We start from the raw sequence: 20,870 nt of genomic DNA on the forward strand, positions 1-20,870 counted from the left end.
ACAATGCAACTAAAGCCGGGAGCATCATTCTTCTGTGACTCAGCTCATTTGTTCAAGCCAATTCATAAATTTCAGGTGGCAATGTTTCAATATCCAATGCGACATTTTACCTCTTCAGTCTTTGCACTGAAGAGTTTTAGATTGTGATGGTCTGTCCTTCCAATAGATCGTTTACCTCTTTAGGGAACAAGATTTATGTTCCCTCTGAAACACTAAATTTAGTGCATCTGTAGTCTGTCTGAAACTGGATTATGTGCAGTTCTGATGTATTAAAAACTTGCTCATCACCAGAGTCTCAAGCATATAGTGATTTAAGTGACAATGTATAATGCACCTATCCTTAAAAGGAAGCAGGATTTATGTATTGCTCTAAAATGTGTTTACATGTTTTTCCTTGCTGAAGATGAAAGAAAACAAGAGGCTCATATTCCAGAGGAGCTACGGTAAGTATCCCTCTGGAGTGCTGAGGAGACAGGGATGCAGTGAATGAGAGAGAGAGAGAGAGAGAGCAGAGATGCTGCAGACCCACTTCTGCCCTTGTTTTGTCTCATCCGTTTATAGAGGCACTTAATGCATTTCCTCTGTCTCCTCTCCTGCAGCTCTTCTTTGGGAGGAATGCACTTATAGTTTTATCTCAAATTTAATTTATGTGCATAATTTATTGGACACTGATGTTCTGCAGGAGTATCTGGACTGGAGCGTAGGACTGTGTATATACATCAGTTCTACTGAAGCTCTGAATGTGAGTCAAACGACATAGTCTCTGCTAGCTCCACCTCAGCATCTGGTTGTGACGGTCTGGGATTCTCATGCTGAAGAAGAGGAACACTGAGGTGCTGATGGACCGAGAGGTTCTGCTGGATCTGGACTACAGTGGCGAGACCCATGGTCCAGACAGTTATGGAAGCCTGCAAAATGGGGGCTTCATCCCTCCCAGATATGTGAGTGTACAGACCTTTGTTTTGTAACATGGTGTTCTGATGCATACTTTATAAGATACATTTATTCATCAGAACAAGAGTTCTAGTTTCTGTGTGTAACAATATCACCAAACTCATTGCATAGCTGTTCTGTTCGTTGCGTTAAAATTGCTGTCTAATTAGCATATGGCTTTGCTGATTAAGCAACCTGGTGGTTTTCCTGCGAGTTTTTTGTTACTTCAAGATATCTAGACCTAAAAGAGGATGCATTACAAATATCTTTTTGATAATGGGTTAAATCTTCCTCAACTGTTTTACCTGTCTTATTTTGATAAAACATACAATATAGTTTAGTTGTATAATTGTTGTCATATTGTCATTTATACAACAGTTAGTTCCTGTCCTTGAATTTGATTGTCCGAGCTGCAGTCCAATTGCATCGGGACTTTTCACTTTGTATCACTCCGCTTGTCTGTGTTTGAGTATCCGGACAGATTGTCAGTTCCAGCGACTTTCTGTTGCTTACATCTTTACGCCAGTAGGTGGCGATAAGTGGCAGACTCTGAGTGAGTCATTTAATCATTCACTCAACTGATTTGTTCAAAAACACTGATTCATTCAGCTAACGAAACACCACTACTGTGGCAATCATCCACCTTATTTTTAACATACTCTTCTAGTTATTTAGCAGCTAATTAATCTGTTTCAGTCACACATTCACAGAAAATAACTTGCTTCGGTGTTGCAAAATAAGGTATATACTCTATCTTTATAAGGCCAAACCATGCGAAATGGTTGAATTATGCTTTGGCACCATTTGGAACTATTTTCTTTGCGGAACAAAAACAGAACTTAACTTAAACAGCCCAACTCATCTGATTGCTATTCTTCTCACACTACACAACAATTTATCGTCGTCACAAATTTTTTTCCAGGCAAAACAAGTTTCATACTCCAGGATGATTCACAGACAGGTCTAGATATTTAATGTCACCCACACGCCACAATATTTTTGCTCTGATTTTCTATATTCGCTGACAATTAATTGAATTTGCTGACGAAATACTTAAATCTGAGGCAAATCGGTGCTCGTGAGTGATGATTGCTGCGGTATGTGAGAATTTTCAGTGACATGTTCTGAGAAATGCGTCAGATATTTAGCAACGAGATATTTAGCAAGTTATGCCACCCACAAGCTACACAACATCAGCCCTGATTTTTCCACTCATTGACAGTAAAAAGCCCCAAAATCCCTGTGACCAGCCCACCACCAACTTGTTTTTCAAGAGAAGTATGCGTTTTTAAAAAAATCACAAGAGGGTATTACAGATGTATTTTATATCGTAGAATGAAACGTGAAAATCTCTTGAGTTTGTGCTCACCACAGACCTTATTTAACCAAAAACCCTTTTCGAAAAAACCCATTTACTTCAGGATGGTGGAACCGGAAGTGCTAAAATGCTAACTTCTCGGTTTTATTGGCATACAAAAATACGTCATCCCTGTACCACTCTATTATCAAAAATGCAATCTGAGAAAAGCGCCCATGTGTCAACAAAGTTGCCCAAGAGATATTTAGCAGGTTACCATGCGCTTCTTTGAGATCAGTCTTTTAAAATTGGCATGAATACCGAATTTCCATTAGTCTTTTCTTCCCTATTGTGACATATATAGTGAAATGGCTTCACAAATAAGAATGATTTTAGGACATGACTTGATTTTGTCCGTCTGGAATTAATTAGATTGTTGGATCGTTATCGTTTGCTATTATTGCTGTGATCACATGTGACTGACAAGTTGACCCACGCTCGTGGCATCAGAGAAGAGATGTCTCTGTAATTTGAATGAATTATTTGATTGAATATTATGAGCTCTCATGCATTAAAAAATAATAATGATGTGCATGGATAAATAATTCATAATAAATACTGCAATGTTCCATTAAAAAAAAATTAGGACTGGTCCATTTTGATTTCACACATAGCGATCGTCTCTCAAGTGATCAAGATTCAGGCTTTTGTTGGTGATCTCCATTAACTGTGGAAAATCAGGGTTAAAATTGTTTAGTGCAAAAGCAACATAATGCTGAAATATTAAAATGATGATGATGATAATAATAAAATCAATAATACAGAAAAATGATGGAACAACAGCTCTTTTGCTCTTGTGATGTTGCTTAAATGGCTAAACTCATGTCAACATTTTGACAGTTGATTGCTGCAGCTAATGATGATGATGACCCCATATACGTTCATTGTGAGCGGACAGCAAGCCCACCTGTTCAGCCCCCAGGCAACTACTTCAGAGATGGCCAAACAAAAATAGGTAATGGATTGATGAAAGCGCTTATACCAACCACTTTGACTAAACGTAGTCATATTAACCCTGGTCACTCATGCCTCAGACTTTGTGCTGGTGTGGGAGGTGAAGGTGCGCCGCAAGCGTCGAAGTCGAGGAAAGCCACAAGAAGAGGCGGCGGAGGAGGCAGTAGAAGCAGCACAAGAGGAGAGCAGGTCAGAGAGGAGAAAAGCTCAACTGGCCCGATGGAGGGACAAATTCATCCAGAACCTTCAGAGTGCTGGACTATTGATGGAAAAGGTTCAGTTGTTAGGTCCATTTTCTCAGTACAGCGTCATTTATGCAACTTACTGTGATGTTTCTAATGGTTTTCTCTTTATTATCAGGAGGAATCATCCAGTGTAAAGAAGACTATACACTATCTGAAGCTCCATGCTCCATGGGATGTGTTGGTGTATTACGCTGAGGAGTTATGTCTTAGAGCGCCTCTGCAGGTCAGATCCATCTTTTTATGTTCATCTCTCTACTGAGCTCTCAATGCAAATACAGAGGGCTTAAAATAGCACTGTATTTGTTCATTGACAGGCACAGCCGAACCCAGAATTCAACACTTCTGCTCGAGTTCTTCAGAAGCTCTGGGTGCCGAACATCATGAAAGACTCGGTCCCCAACCGTCCTGTAGACTACTATACGTGTGCCTTCCGCAAGTCCAAAATGGAAAAGTTACGCTCTTCTTCTATAGGCTATATGTACAAAATAGGGCTTTTTTTTCACACTTGAAATATTTAACCCTGGGTCATTCTAAACCCCTGGTAAATGGAATCCTGGGTTCTTTATTCACGTTTCACACTGCTCAAGTGCTCATACTTGTGCACATTCCTAAAGCCCGGGTTAAAGTCCTTATCTGCATATTAGCGGTGTCAGTGTCACTGATTGGACAAACGCAGCACGTGACCTGTTTATAAGGCTCTAGCATTGCACGTCCTCATATTACAAATTTCTGACTAATATCAAGTTTTTTTTCTGAGTGAACTTTTCGAACTATAAAGGTAAGAATGACGGTCTCTTCTTCACTCCAATTGTCACGTTTTCCATCGCCGTTTGACATTTTTCCTATTGCAGAAACGACTGTTTATACATCGCGCAGTGCTTCCGTGACTGCCCAAAGCGCGTGAATACAAATATATAATATATATAATATAGCAAGCGACTGGTTGTCGGTTGCTAAGCATCTAGTTGTAACATTGTAACACCGCATCGCAAAAGCTCTAGAGCAGGGTTTCATGACATAAAACAGTCCTTCCAGGATTTCGCAGGACTTTTTTCTGATTTCTGCGGCCTAAAATGACTGATTTTGCGGCGGCTTTTCTCAAAATTTGCGGCATTTCTTGTGTAGTTTTTCAGTAAAAAGTCAGTATTCTTCTAACATTTCTATTACTTTTCTGAGTTCAAGAACCACTGGGCTCTGTAATTTTTAAAAGGAGAACACTGATAATAACTTAAAATATAATTTCAACATTTTATTTCATATTTAACACTAAATAAAACATTATAAAATGTTATATTGCAGTGTTTCCCCACATGATTTTGTGAAAGGGGGCATGGTTGTCAGGTACTCTAGGGGGGTCTGGCGGTATATGATCCCCCTTTAGAAAGGTTTGTATATTTTATGTATCAAATATGATACAACAGGCTTTCAGGAACATTTATTTGTTCATCTCTTAATCATCACTGTATGCCGATTGCATTGCATTGTGTTTTTCCCCCCACAATAAAAATTATAGAGCTTTTATCCTAAAACTAAGCATATCTTCTTACCAAGACATATTATTAGGAGATATAGAGTGACAAATTATATTTATATGCATTTTATGTAAGTAGTCTGCTGTACTGTTATAAAGATCTCATTGATTTACATTTTTTGGTCATATAAATAACAACTGCAGCAAACTGCAATTTTTGCTCAGATTTGGCCTCTGAATAAAATTAAGCTGTTTTCCCCCTCCATACTCACCATATCATATTGTAAATCCTGGTGTGTCAAATATATGACAAAACATAAAACACATGCAAACTTTTTCTTTTATATTTTGTCTTTTATATTTTGAAGGTAAAAAAACAACAACTTCTGTTTAAAAAATAAATTATTTTCTGACTATTATTTAATTATTTCAGGCTTTACAGGGTTGATTAGTATTTTTATAATACAACAAAAAGAACCTTAAATATAACAGTGGCCTACTTTTGAAGAATACACAATGTATCCACCTTATTCCTACGCCCCATGACGCTTTGCGCGAATTATGGGTGTAACTTCCGTTAAGCTGTAAACAATCAGTGAAAGGCTCTATGAACGCAATAATACGTTTAGAAAAAAAATGGGTACAATGAGATGACATTATTATACTCACCCTGCAACCATCGAACATTAAAAGGACATTTAAAAGTGTAAAAGCATCAACAAGGTAACAGACAATGAATAACCGCAAAAGCGCGATTATTTCCACAGCAATAACGGACGGGTTAAATATCACTGTATATAGCCAAAAATGTTCATTAATTTCAGCATTGCGTGATACTATTTTTCAAAGTGATTTCCGTCATTTTGACAGATAATAAATTGTATTTACCTGTGAAAACAAACCTGGAAAGATACGTGAGGATTTGAGGAGAAAAACGAGATTCTTCGTCCAGTGAATTATTAATGGGATATATATCGTTAATTAAATCGGGAGAACAGACCACAAATGTGCAGTATATGTTGTCCTTTTTCATACTATTACACGGAATACAAAGGGAAGAAAGAAAATAATCATGAGGAAAAGAATGCAGCGACTGAAAGGAGCTCTTGCCATAGATATTCTTGTTATAACATGTAACGTTAAAATACCAAACGTTACGTTATTCTCATGATGTCTGAAAATAAAACATGAAGGAATATTAACAGCTCATTCAGTCAAACTGACGGATAAGCTTTATTTGTAGCACAACCTTATGATTTGTAACGATTCGTTTCAGTGTTTTTGAATGGAAGTTCTTCAAACCGGAAGTGGCACCCATAATTCAAAACGCTGTAGGCTCGTCAGGAATAAGGTGGATAAAGTAAACAAATGTTTCAAACAGATTAAAGTGAAAAAGAACATAACTATAAAGTTCGAAAGTAAACAATCAGTACACAAGCAGTGTCAGAAAGGTAAAGTAGTTGCCTGCTGTTTTTACAGGGGTAACCTTGGAACCCGCTATATTACCGAATACATTTTCATTCAGTGTCTACTTCAATTGTTCCGTCTTGTTCCTCGTCCATTTTGAGGTTGTTTACAGAGTGCGCGAGCCTCTTTTATGCAACATACAGACACTGTTGATAAACTGAACCGATTGATGGAAACGATGTCACTCAGAGCGTGCACGCTCGTGTGTGTCTGTGTGTGTGTGTGTGTGTGTGAGAGAGAGAGAGAGAGAGAGAGAGTTACGAGCTTACAGCGGGGTTGTTGCGGTGGTTGACTGACTGACTGACAGATGCATTGCCAAAGCAACGGCGCAGTTGTTTATCGATCGATTCAAATTCAGCGCACATAACCTACTTCGAAGTGGGCTTTCCTTTGGCTGAATGTACGTTGTGATGACGTCACACGACGCGTTCAGGACCAAAATCTGCGGAAAATATGCGGCAATTTAGAAAAATTGCAAGCCCCTCCGAATTTTGCGGCGTTTGCTTGATTTTGCAGTAAATTCTGCGATTGCAGAATCGCGGAATCCTGGAGGTACTAACCCCGCATCTAAATTACAAGTGTGAAACGCTCCTTTACCCGGGGTTAAAAGCGGTGTTTAGAACGACGATAACCCGGGGTTAAGCGCGGTGTGAAAAGCCCTAATGATTATCTACTTGCAGAAATATAGACATAATATAGCAAAATATAGACGTTTACCTTGGCTTCCTGTTTTGTTAGGTTTCTGGGCTCTGATGACCGTGAAAACTACTTTACCAACACACAAAGACACCGCATTGTGAGTGTGCAAAAAACAGGAACTGGGTATCAGATGGTGTATTAAATTGTTATTAAATACCCTACCATTCAAAAGTTTGGGGTCGGTAAGATTTTTAAAATGTTTTTGAAAAGAAGTTTGTTTTGCTCACCAAGGCTGTGTTTATTTAAACAAAAATATGTGAAATATATTCAATTATTTGAATAACTATTATTATTATTATTATTATAAAATAATTGTTTTCTTTTTTAATATATTTTTAAGATGTTATTTATTCTTGTGATGGCAAAGCTGAATTTTCAGCATCATTAGGCCAACTCCAGTCTTCAGTGTCACATGATCCTTCAGAAATCATTCTAATATGCTGATTTGGTGCTCAAGAAACATTTCTTATTATTATCCATGTTGAAAACTGATTGCTTCTTAAATATTTTTGTGTAAACCGTGATAAAACAGAACAGCATTTATTTAAAATTATTTTATAATAATAAAATATATATATATATATATATATATATATATATTTTTTTTTTTTTTTTTTTTGTAATAATATGCAGATCTTTACTGTCAATTTAAATCAATTTAATGCAACCTTGATGATTAAAAGTATTGATTTCTTTCAAAAAAAGAGTGGTAATGTATAAGAAGGTGTATTGAATTATTACAAGTGTATGATAATTGCTTACACCTGTGCTCATTGCAGGTATATGAAATCCTAGCAAGGACTGGATATGGCAGGAGGAAGCGTGCAGAAGTTGGAGTCGCTCGTCTGCTGAATGAAGGGGCTTTTACGGGTGCATTCCCTCTGCATGAGGTTAGATACAGGATACCAAATACAGCAATGCATTTCAAACTTGTACGTTTTATTAAAAGTATAGCTTTTAATCAGCTTTTTCTCTGCTTCAAAGGGCCCCTTTGAGCTCCCAGGTTGTGACATCCAGCCTGATCAGCTGAATAAAAGGCAGGTACTGTACCACTATTGGTCCAATTGGTTAAAATGGTATAAGTACCAGCCTCTGGATCACATCCGTGAATACTTCGGAGAGAAGATTGCGCTTTATTTTGCATGGTTGGGTGAGTATTCATATTTACATATTTGGTTTCCATTGTCTTGACATTGCAAAAGCGACAGTGTAATGCATATCATTATCAATCAGCAATCATTAATCAGTGGCACTTGAATTATTATATTAAATTAATATATTCATATAAATTATAATTTACAATACTATGATTTATTTATTATTTTGACACTGACATTCCCAAAGCAACTTGTAGATGTAAGATGTAATACAGGACATGCATTCACTGCATGTGCGTTCCCTGGGAATCAAACATGGCTTTGGCATTGCTAGTGTTACAGAGCCACTAAAACAAGTACTGTGAACATATTTACCAATTGTAATAACCAATAATGACCAAATTTTGTTTTGTTTACAGGATTTTATACAGCCTGGCTCTTGCCTGCTGCATTGGTTGGGACATGTGTCTTTGTTTCGGGTATTTTGACAATGGGATCCAATACCCCAGCGTAAGTGTCTCCTGTATTATGGATTAACAGTGTTTCTGCTGCTGTGCTGAACTTCTTGCAGCTCTACATGACTCACACATTTAGTGCTCCTCTAAGCTATTTTGCTGCTATGAGAAATAATTTCACATCAATGGGCTTTATGACCTTTATTTGTTTCTATAGCAACTGTTGGCCAAATCTACTTGAAGGACTAATAGTGATGGGTTGGGAATATTTGCTGCAGTTTACGCCATAGAATGAACAAGCAAAATAATGAGAATGAGAGAGCAAGAACCCATAAAGAAAGACACAATTAGAAGCACTGAATCTGTATCTATATGCTGTAAGCATTCGTTTGTACACTCTGCCACTCTGGTATATTGATCTTTACATAAAACTAAACTATTGCTTTTGGTAGGAATGGAGTAAGAGTGCGGTTACTAGATTTTTAACATTTTCTTTTGTTTAGTCAACACAGTTTCACCATGAAAACAAATACTTCAAAAACACAGGCTGTTTCATTTTTAGCTCTACCATTGTTGCCTGTTTCCATTTACCATCTACAGGAAGGAAATCTGTGAGAGTGGAGGACTCTATCTAATGTGTCCACTGTGTGAAACCTGTAAACCTTGGAATATTTCAGACATCTGTCCCATGGCCAAGGTAATCATCCCTGGCTCAAGTTGCTTCGGTTGAGTTGGGTACTATATGTGAAAAACACAATATTGTAGCATTTGATAATATGTTTGTATAGTTTATGAATATGTGTATGGATTGTGTAAAATATGTAGGAATGTTTTAAGTCATTTCACTTTTGGAATTTAGTCTGGTTGCTAATAATGAACACTAAATATTAGGACCTCCTGCTTGCTTTTGGCAACGCTTCTTTAGGTGGGGTATCTGTTTGATCATCCTGGCACGGTGTTCTTCAGTGTGTTCATGTCTTTATGGGCTGTCACGTTCCTGGAGTACTGGAAACGCAAGAACGCCACTCTCGCTCACCACTGGGACTGCATGAATTTCCATGAAGAGGAGGTTTGATGAACATCATTCTCATAATCAGTATTTTTGTCCTTTTTCCATTAAAGGTATCTAAACATTATGAAATTCCTGAAGGCAATGTGAGATATTTTTCCTTACCAGAAAATTTTGCTTGTTTTTAGAATGTTTAGATATTTTTACTAGAAAAAAAAGGACAAAAAATACAGATTAAGTGGGGTTTTATTTAATTGGTAGTATAAATCAGTAATAATAAGTTATTCTTTTGGAAATAAACAGGAACCACCACGTCCTGAGTTTGCTGCAATGGCCCCTGCGATGGAGGAAAACCCAGTGACAGGAGTGAAGGAGCCCTACTTCCCTGAGAAAGCCCGGATTTCTCGCATGCTGACTGGCTCTATGGTCATTGTTATAATGGTGAGACCCACTAGAGAGTTTTAATGGAGCTACAAGATTTTAATTGGTCAGTTAGAAGAGAGATAATGTGTTATAATTGTTCCAAATCTGTTCCTCTTCCTCTCAATTTGTTTTCCCAGCTGTGCGTAGTGATGATCTTCTTGGTCACAGTGATCATATACCGCAGTATAGTGAGCGTAATGATGTTTGAAACTGGGAGTTCTGTTCTGCGTGCTCAGGTGGGCACCCCATCGATCTGCATTAAATTAAAATATGAGATGACTTACCATAATGCAGCATTTCATTAATCTCCTCCGCACCTGCAGCAGCTCTTGAACTCTTGAATCCACTCCTCGCACACATTTTGTCTTCCAGGCTGGGAATATCGCCAATATCTCCAGCACTTTGGTGAACTTGGCTTTGATCTTGCTGATGGGGCAGGTCTACACAGCCCTGGCAGAACAGCTTACTAAATGGGGTAGGCTTTCTGCACACATCAGACCCCATAAAGGAACACATGCACAGGGCTTTAAATCAATTCACACAGGCTAGTGTTGCCATTTTTTGTGGCTCAGGGTAATGAACCTGCCCATCCACACTGACTTTGAGAATCAATAAGCCATTAGGACTCTAGTCCTTAGTCTTCCTCTCTGAGGCAATTTCAATAAAGCTTTGAGACTTCACACATGCCATATAAATGAGTCTCATTTATCTTGTGTACTCACATATGGCTGTTCCTGAAACATTTTTCCCTATAGAAATGCACAGGACTCAGACACAATATGAAGATGCCTTTACATTCAAAGTCTTCATCTTCCAGTTTGTCAACTTTTACTCATCGCCCTTCTATGTGGCCTTCTTCAAGGGCAGGTAACCTGTAAATAGCCTAAGAGAACAAAGCAGCCTTTTGTGCCATCATTTTCAAGATCAAATCATTCAGGGCACTCTCATTGCTCTTTTATTGCAGATTTGTGGGCTATCCTGGTCATTATGGCACACTGTTTGGGATGCGGAATGAGGATGTAAGTGCTTTGCCTTTACTTTTATGGTTATATAACCATAATACAATAACCATAATCGTTAACAATGCTCAAATATGCAGTTCAGCAGTCATTTTCCGAAAATATTTTGTATAAAGACGGTAAATCAGAGTCATGTATTCCAGACAGCCTGTAATAAAGGGCAAGTGTAAATGTCAAAAACATCCACAATAGGTTGCACTTTATTTGTAGTTTTTTTTAAAACTAAAGAAGCAAAGTTTTCTAAAATAATGTGCGTACATTAATGTTCAGAAGTTTGGGGTCAGTATTTAAAAAAAAAAAAAAAAACTTTATTCAGTTAGAATTAGAGATGCACCAATACTAAATTTCTCTACCGATAACCGATTATTCAGAGTGATATCTGCCGATACCGATAACGATACCGATAGTTTGGGGGTTCTGCCTTTTATACCTTCCTTTAAATGAATGATAGTTTCATTATAATTAATAATTAATCATTATATTTTTAATTATTATATTTTGAAAGAAATGCAAATATAAACTTTATCCTCTCCATTTCATCAGCTTGTTTTAGAGTAACTGGTATCAGTTATAAACATAAACACATTACTCAAATTAATATTAACACACATTAACTAAATTCTGAAGATTAAATTAATATTTCTTAACTTTCTGACTGTTATTAATTCATATAATTTCTATTAATATTGAACATCAAACTGGTTTCTTAGCATTTTCTTTACACAAAGCACAAAGGCAGTGCACTTTCCTGCCCTCTTTTGATTGACAGGATATATCGGTAGCCGATAGTGTGAAAATTTGCTTTTATCGGCCGATACCAATTACTGGCCGATACATCGGTACATCTCTAGTTAGAATGCTTCAAATTGATCAAAAGTGACAGTAATTTCAAATAAATGCTGTTCTTTTTTAACTTACGTTTCATCAAAAAAATCCTGAAAAAATGTATTGAGGTTTTCACAGAAATTTTACACAACACAACTGTTGATAATCATAGACATTGATAATAATAAGAAATATTTCTTGAGCACCAAATCAGCATATTAGATAGATTTCTAAAGGATCATGTGACACTGAAGACTGCTGAAAATTCACCTTTACATCACAGGAATAAATAGCATTTTATAATATTAAAATACAAAACAGTTCTTTTGAATTGTAATAATATTTCACATTATTCACTGTATTTTTGATCAAATAAATGCAGCCTCTGTGAGCATAAGAGACTTCTTTCAAAACTATTAAAAAATGTGTATCTGTGGTTGCAGTGTGGACCAGGAGGCTGTCTGATCGAACTGGCTGAGCAGCTCTGCATCATCATGGTGGGAAAACAACTTATCAACAACGCTCAGGAGTTTATCATCCCGTACGTGTCTCCCTCAGTGCCTGACTTTTCATCAAACAAGTCATATTTATTGTAGCTACACTATAAAAGCTTTTTATGTTGTAGAGCAAATTGCATAGTATTTGAACTAAAAGACTGCTGAAGTCTTAATCCTACAAAAACTTAATTATATTATTTGGTCAGCACTGTGGGTCAGTGCTGCAGAGTTGGCACAGCAATCTTTTGTGGAGATGTATGTGTGGGTCAGGCTTTGCCTACATTGCAGAAAACATACTGAATAATTAATAAACATTCTAAATAATGTCCTAATGAACATCTTAAAATGCAGAAGTCAATTGGAAGTCCCTACTATCTTAGAAAGAGTGTATATAGGTTCATGCAGAGGTACAAGAGTAAAAATGTGTAAATGTGAGCAAAATTAGCTGTCGGATATTGATTGATGTGTGTATTGATTAATCCACAGATACCACTGTAGGGTGCAGTGTGCAGACAGATGACTGTATCACTGCCAGTACTGCAGCATGTCTCTCCTCTAAGGCAGCAGTTCCAACGGTTTAGCAGGATAAATGCCACACAGGAGAAGCTTTTAGCACTCCCTTATCAATAATGTATCACCAGAGTCAGGCTTGGGCAAAACTGGATCGTTCAAAATGAGCACAGTTCTATTTTAGACCTAGAAATACACCCAGAAGAGCCACCATCATCATCATTAGAACACTGTGTCTTTTGGTTTGGTTGTGTCATTCTCTCTTTGTCTCTCTCTGCTTTTCAGTAAAATAAAGGCTTGGAGACAGAAACGGGCCTTATCATCTGTGAAGAAGGCCCAGAAAGCAGAGGAGCCTAAGCGATGGGAGCAGGACTATGAGTTGATTCCATGTGAGGGTCTTTTTGACGAGTATCTGGAGATTGGTAAGATGATAATCTTTCACCTTTAATGAGCTTTTTGTTCAAAATTTCATGTCTGAAAATGTATAGCTACTGATGCCAGAACAGCATGCACCTATATTTCTTGAGGTGTCAGTCCTGGCTCACTTGGTGCACTAGACAAGATAAGACATGACAAAGAAAAAAAAAAACATTTCTGAAGATTTCTATTTCAAATAAATGCTGTTCTTTTGAACTTTTTTTTTCATCAAAGAATCCTGAAAAAAAAAAAAAAAAAAAAAATGCATCACGGTTTCCACAAACATATTAAAGGGATAGTTCACCCAAAAACGAAAATTCTGTCATCATTTACTCACTCTCATGCTGTTCCAAACCTGTATAAATTTCTTTCTTCTGCTGAACACAAAAGATGTTTTGAAGAATGTCAGAAACCAAACAGTTGATGAACCTTTGACTTCCATTGTATTTTTTTAGGGATGTCAAACGATTAATCGCGATTAATCGCATGCAAAATAAAAGTTTGAGTTTGCATAATATATGTGTGAGTACTGTGTGTAATTAATGTGTATATAAATACACTCAAATTAATGTACATATTTAAGAGAAATATGTTGTTTATGTAAAAAATATTTTTATTTATATATAATATAAACTATATAAAAATATAAATAAATATATATACTAAATATTTCTCAAATGTATACATGAATGTGTTTGTATTTATATATACATAATAATTACACACAGTACACCCACATATATTAGGCAAACTCGAACTTTTATTTTGTATGCGATTAATCGTTTGACAGCCCTAATTTTTTTCCATACTATGGAAAGCAATGGGGTCCATCAACTGTTTGGTTACCCATATTGTTCAAAATATCATCCTTTGTGTTCAGCAGAAGAAAGAAATTTATGCAGGTTTGGAACAACTTGAGGGTTTAAGCAGCACAACTGTTTTCAGCATCGATAATAATAAGAAATGTTTCTTGAGCATCAAATCAGCATATCAGAATGATTTCTGAAGGATCATGTGAGACTAAAGACTGGAGTAATGATGCTAAAAATTCAGCTTTGACGTCACAGTAATAAATTACATTTTAAAATATATTAATATAGAAAACAAATATTTTCAACTGTAATAATATTTGACATTATTACTGTTTTTACTGTATTTTTGATCCAATAAATACAGCCTCTCTAAACATTAGAGACTTGTTTCAAAACTATTAAAAAATCTTGTCGACCCTGGTTATGTAAGAGTGAATTTCTGTCACACTAATTTAGACAAGTCCATTTTTACCTACAATAATCGTGCAACTTAATTAAACATTCAATGGAAATTACACTTCTGTACAGATGCTCTTGCTATACTTAATGAATGACAGTATTTAATCTTGTTTGCTTCCAGTCCTTCAGTTTGGCTTCATCACCATTTTTGTGGCGGCTTTTCCTCTGGCTCCTCTCTTCGCCCTGCTGAATAACTGGGTGGAAGTGAGGCTGGACGCTCATAAGTTTGTGTGTGAATACCGGAGACCCGTGGCAGAGCGAGCCCAGAACATCGGTGTGTGGTTCATCATACTGGAGGCGCTGTCACACGTCTCTGTCATAGTCAATGTGAGTGTCTACACAAAACCTCTATTATGTGACTAATCATTTTGATACTTAAGGTGTGGTCACCTTAGTGAAATATAAGGTCGATGGTTTTGTCCATTGTCCACATTGTAGCTATGTATGAAAACACTGCTCACACAGAAGTTACTTTCAAACCAAGCAGCTTTCTGTCGGTCTGCATGGCAAATTCGTGTGAACACGAGTGAATTCTGTGCGGGGATCTTTTTTGCCCTTATGCAAAACTCCTGATTATGCAGATTCCTATTTAAATGACTGGATTTCACCCACAAAATTTTCCAGAGCAAATGTGAATGAAGATGTGACTAAAACTTTAGTATGGTACATTTTGTTAATAAATAAATAAATACATAAATAAAAAAAAAAAATATACTGTGTGTGTGTGTGTGTGTAGTATATATATATATATATATATATATATATATACTGTATATATTTATTTATAAAATGGTTAGTTCCTGTCCTTGATTCTGACTGGTCAATAGCTGTGTTTTATTCACGATAAAACACGGCTATGGCCGCTTCACCCAACGGTTCTGTGTATCACTACACAACACCCTTAGCAACCACTCTTAGCAACGTAAACTGTATGTTCTAAATTGATATTGTTCATTGAAACTTACTGTATTATGTAGAAGAGTATTGTGAGAAAAAGATCGAGTGAGCGAGTTTATTACCTGCATTTAGATTTAGCATTTTCCTTCAGGTCAGTCCTATGTTCATAATAAAAACTGTTTAAATGTCTGATGTATTATCTTGTCCTTTTAACATTTAAGGGGTTTTCCCATGACTGACAGCGCTAGTCAAAGCATTTGTCAGTTGCGTTTTGTTCCGTTTTCAAAACAATTCAGTCTTTTCAATATAAAAGTCTTCGCTACTGACTGACACGCTCATAAAGACAGTCTTTGCCGCCATCTAATGGCGTAATAATGTAACTTCTGTTGCTGTTCACGGTCAGGGACTATTTTTTCCGGCGGAAGGAAGGCTTTTAGTGAAAGTTTACTTCATGAAAGTTGCATTGATGCATATTTTTGGCTTTAATATTTGTATTGTGTGGTAACTGTTTTATAAAAGCAATAAGGTACTTGAGGCTAGTGCTGTATCGTGAATAAGTCACAGCTGAAGGGAGTTGTTACGCACGACAGAACACAGCCTCTCATACCTTATTGCTTACTTTTTTTTTTTTTTTTTGTGAAAAGCATAAATGACACAACTTGTTACTTTACATCATTCAACATCTTGTAAGGTTTCACAATATCTTTTTTTTTTTTCTCCAGGCGTTCCTCATTGCATTTACCTCCGATTTTTTGCCACGTCTGCTGTACCAGTACAAGTTTAACAATGACCTGCATGGTTATGTCAATTTCACGTTGGCTTACTCTCCACCCAGTTACAACTACTCCAATCATACCATGTGCAGGTAACATTGTTGATGCTGTTCTACAATCTAAGAAATCTTAAATCAGACTCTGTTATATCAGTTATGTATTGTAAATAAGCAAAAATATATTTTTCCTCTTTTCAGGATGGGTAATTTGTTGTATTTTTTACATGTTAGCCTTGTTCTGATGTTTCTCAGCAGTGTCCTGGCTTTCGTACCATGTTACGCAGTAGAGGGGAAAATTGTTAATGAAGGCAGTGAACTGTAAAATTGTAGCTGTCAGCACTGTTCGATTTTCTTCTCTTGTGGTCTTTTTTTTTTTCTTGTGGTTACCGATATATTTTTTTTTTTTTTGTCATGACTTTTCTTGTTGTCAGATATAAAGCATTTCGGGATGAAAATGGAAAATACAAGCTGGTGTACTGGGAGCTTCTGGCTGTAAGACTGGGCTTTATCATCGCCTTTGAGGTGATCATTGATCTTCCTCCTGCAAACCACATCACAGTCAGATTCTTTCTTGAATTTAAGCTTCACAGTATACACTGTGACCATTTTGAAAGTCAACGTTAAATCAAAATTAAGTAGGTAAAACCAACTTTTCATTATCCAGTCAATTCCTAGATAAAATTGGATCCCAGCCTACATTACTTTTTGTTGCATATATAGTTTTTTCTACCTTCAGTAGAACATCACAAACACCCATACCCAAAATAAATAATTATGATTTCTATTTTTGTGGTCATCTTAATAATAAGTGTGTGTACACATCTTCAGCATGCAGTGTTCTTCGTCCTGCGTGCCATCGACTGGATGGTTCCAGACATCCCTGAGTCCTTGGAGCTGAAGATCAAGCGGGAGCGCTACCTGGCTAAGCAGGCTCTGGCTGACAACCAGGAGGCCTTGCTGGTGAGTGGCAGGATGCTTCTTAGGTGCGGTCAGTGCACATGGTGATGTCCACACCCTCCAGTGCTCACTCACTGTGAGCCATGCTTCTCATTAACACTCACAGAGCTCACAGACTAAGATTATAAAAAGATTTTCTGAATCACAATATGCAGCAGTGTAAATTTACCCTCAAGGCTGAGGATGAAAATCAAAAATTTTGTTATAGCTATCAAAAAAAGCTCTTTTGGTCTTTTTTCATATTGTTCAACCTATAGAGCTTCAATGGTTGCCATGATCTAAAAATCAGACAAGGCTTTGCAATATATAGTGATTTGGAAAAAGTTAATTGTCTTGATCAATTTATACCATTTCCCAAATTATTTTAGTATTATTGAAGTTTTAGTAGTATTATGTGCTTTTGTCATTTTTATTAGTTTGTGATTTTTTTTTTTTTTAATTAAATATTTAGATTTAGATTTAGTACTTAAATAAAATAAAAGTTTTCAACTAATATTTATATTTTATTTTATTTCAGCCTTATTTCAGTTAACGAAAATTGTTCTTGATAGTTTATGTTAACAATAACCACTGATTTGACAATATAAGCTTTATCCAATTCCTGGAGCTCTTTTGTTCTCCAGGATTACAAAAATATACTTTTTAAAAAGTTAATTAAAGTGTGACACAGTTCCTGCACTCTAGCAGAAGTAGAGCAAGGACCTCTGTATTACTTTTTTGCTGCCCTGGTTTATGTTCTCCACATGTTCTGAAAAGTTGAGGGGGGAAAGAGATCAAAACATTTTTCAACCCACTTTCCTGGAAAATATGTGTTAGGATGATGTTCTGCTTCTGGTTGAAGTCAGAGTGTATATTTGGCTATGTGCACTGGTTTCTGAGCAATGACGCAACCAAATATTCAAGATTATGGGGTGCCAAATATAATAGTTGAAAACCCTACTAACTATTCCATTGAAAAATTCATATTGATCAACTACTATTCTGAATATCGGTAGAATTCCCCCTCTATGTCTGTGTTGGTTATGGTCTCTATTGTTTTTAGTTACAGTAAATTGTATTTTAAGATGTATTTTACTTAAAGGGTTAGTTCACCCCATAATTAAAATTCTGTCATTAATTACTTACCGTCATGTCGTTCCACCCATAAGACTTTTGTTCATCTTCGGAACACAAATGAACCCCGAACTTGAATGACGCACGAGAACAAACCTCTCCCGGAAGCTCAAACGTGCTATGTAACCAATGAGGTTCATTCTCGTGTGTTACGCCGCACATTTGAGCTTCCGGAAGAGGTTTGTTCTTGTGCGTCATTCAAGTTCGGCTGAGCATCTGTTTGTTTGCTGATCAAGGTTTATATGTGAATAATAAACCTAAATTAAAACTGTTCATCATAAAAAGTGATCGAGTCTCTTCAGAAAATTTGGACTAAGCCACTTGATTAATATGAATTAGTTTTACGATCTCTTTATGAACTTTTTAAAGATCAAGTTACAAAGGCAGTCTATGGAGGGACAGAAATCTCTCAGATTTCAGAAAAGATCTTCATTTGCGTTCCGAAGATAATCAAAAGTTTTATGGATTTGGAACGACATGATGCGTAATTAATGACAGAATTTTTATTTTTGGGTGAATTAACCCTTTAAATAGTTTAGAAATAGACCTGGCTCTCTTAGTCTCTTTGAGTGTCTCACTGTGCTGTCAGTGATGTGGTGTGAACGCCTCCGTGATCTGACCTAGCCCTTGTATACGTTGTCTTTTTCCCAAAACAAAATGAAGACTATAGTAATCTCTGCATATTAAACTAAAATTGGAGAAAGTATTGCAATGTATATAAAAAAGACAAACTTCACCTTTAATAGAAGTTTGTGACTGATTGAGGATGTTTCTAAACAATGTATTTCTTTCTTTTTCCTCTTTATTTCTATGCCTTGCTCCTCGTGTGCTGGTCCTTGAAGCAAGCGAAGCGCCTAGCTACATGAGACTGACCTGCAGTGCAGGTGCTTCTCCAGAAGGGGGCGCGCTTTACACCCTCAGAACTGATCCAAGAGGGACTTAGTATTTGCTGTGTTAAAAACAATGCACTTGGACTGAAACTCGGCTTGAGTTTTGTAGTGGTTGATTGTGTGGATGTGTGTTTGTGAGCATGCATTTCAAAATGTAGAGGTCTATGCCAAAGTTGTTCACTATCACCTCTACTTTAACAAATGGCTGTTTACATATGACTTCCTCTGGCTCCAACTATACTAAGACATGTGATTACCTACACATCTCACTCTCTCTGCCCTCCCGATAAATGATATATTCCTATTTAGATTTAGTGGGAGGACAGGGAGGTTTGCTTTTCTACATTAATACTAAAGTATATATTTGTACTACTGACAAAATGAAAATTGTGAAAGATGGCAAATGCATTAGAAGCTTATTCTACTTTATGTGTCAGTGTGAAATGCTTCTCTGAATAATACCTTAATGTATTTGCATTTGTCATGTCTATCTCCGGGCTGTTTAAGGAATCATGTTTTAAAATAAAGCTAGTTTCAATAACTGTTCAAAAAACATTGAAGTGTTTACATGCTGGAGGGCAAGATTTAAAAAGGATTGTTTAGCCAGAAATCAATTCCAAACCACTATGACTTTGTTTCTTCTGTGGAACACAAAAGGAGACATACTGATGAATGTTCACATTGTTCTCTTATGTATTTTAAAAGTGGATGGTGACAAAAAGAGGTGTCAAATTCCAAAAAAAGCACAGAAAAAGTAACATAAGTGGGTCATATATTATAATAATAATAATAGTTTTACAGTACAACTGTAAAATTACAATATTAATAATTATGGTTGTCTTAATTTTTTTGCTTTCAAATGTTAAACCATAGAGCTTTTATTTCTGTGGGAAACCACCAGGCGACATTAAAACTTCTCTTTTGTTGACAACAGCCGCCGCCTTACAAATTTGGAGAGATTGTTGACAAGTGTTGCTTCCCAAATGCATGTTATAAGCGTTCTAATCTAAACAGCGCTTGCAGAGATGAGTTTGTGTAGACCAATATTTTCTACGAACTGAGCTGCTAAAAACACTGGATTGTAAGCAGTTTGCCTGTAAATGACTTCGCTATACTTTATCTTCACTGTAGCCCTACTTCTGAAGCCATATGATATGGTTGTGTGATGAACAGAATGAAATTGAAATCATTAGTCACTGGAAAACTTGTTTGACAGCTGTGGTCACCATTCATTTTAAATGTATGGAAAACAGCAGCTTGAACATTCTTCTAAATATCTCCTTTTGTGTTCCACAGAAGAACAAAGTCATATGGGTTTGGAACAACATGAGGTTAAGTAAATTATCACAAAATGTCATTTTTTCGGTCAAACTACCCCTTTAATTCCTAGTTACACCGGTCCTGTCGAACAATGCCTAATTGTACAAAAATGGTTAGCTTGAACAAGAACGAAAATGATATGCTTGAACAAGTTAGAAAGGTGAATAAGACAACACTAATGCTAAGCCATTGAAGTTCTGTGTTCCAGTGCAGAGAGCCGATGCCAGCTGGCAAACGCATCAGATCCTTAATCTTTGGTTAACACGTCCATG

At 36.5% G+C, this 20,870-nt stretch overlaps 1 protein-coding gene across 1 annotated transcript; it reads left to right on the top strand.

Annotated features, from left to right (window-relative positions):
* The first annotated feature begins 494 nt into the window (after positions 1–494).
* ano11 (anoctamin 11) lies at positions 495–19,831 on the top strand. Its single transcript, XM_051880194.1, has 23 exons — positions 495–941; positions 3,131–3,245; positions 3,325–3,518; positions 3,605–3,712; positions 3,804–3,940; positions 7,166–7,223; positions 7,906–8,016; positions 8,111–8,276; positions 8,643–8,733; positions 9,279–9,375; positions 9,604–9,747; positions 9,991–10,128; positions 10,248–10,346; positions 10,483–10,585; positions 10,866–10,977; positions 11,075–11,129; positions 12,398–12,495; positions 13,247–13,383; positions 14,771–14,976; positions 16,269–16,411; positions 16,750–16,840; positions 17,147–17,278; positions 19,231–19,831. Exons 1-23 carry the CDS (start codon positions 810–812, stop codon positions 19,252–19,254), a joined length of 2,691 nt encoding a protein of 896 aa, XP_051736154.1. The 5' UTR covers positions 495–809; the 3' UTR covers positions 19,255–19,831.
* Positions 19,832–20,870: the final 1,039 nt, after the last annotated feature.

The sequence above is a fragment of the Ctenopharyngodon idella genome, chromosome 22, assembly GCF_019924925.1.
Source record: "Ctenopharyngodon idella isolate HZGC_01 chromosome 22, HZGC01, whole genome shotgun sequence".
Taxonomy (NCBI): domain Eukaryota; kingdom Metazoa; phylum Chordata; class Actinopteri; order Cypriniformes; family Xenocyprididae; genus Ctenopharyngodon; species Ctenopharyngodon idella.

Bases quoted from the DNA above. Each gene is read 5' to 3' on its own strand.
- ano11 (XM_051880194.1), top strand. From the start codon at position 810: ATGCTGAAGAAGAGGAACACTGAGGTGCTGATGGACCGAGAGGTTCTG. The intron at 3,519-3,604 runs GTTCAGTTGTTA...CTTTATTATCAG, and splicing joins CTGGACTATTGATGGAAAAG to GAGGAATCATCCAGTGTAAA. The intron at 3,713-3,803 runs GTCAGATCCATC...GTTCATTGACAG, and splicing joins GTCTTAGAGCGCCTCTGCAG to GCACAGCCGAACCCAGAATT.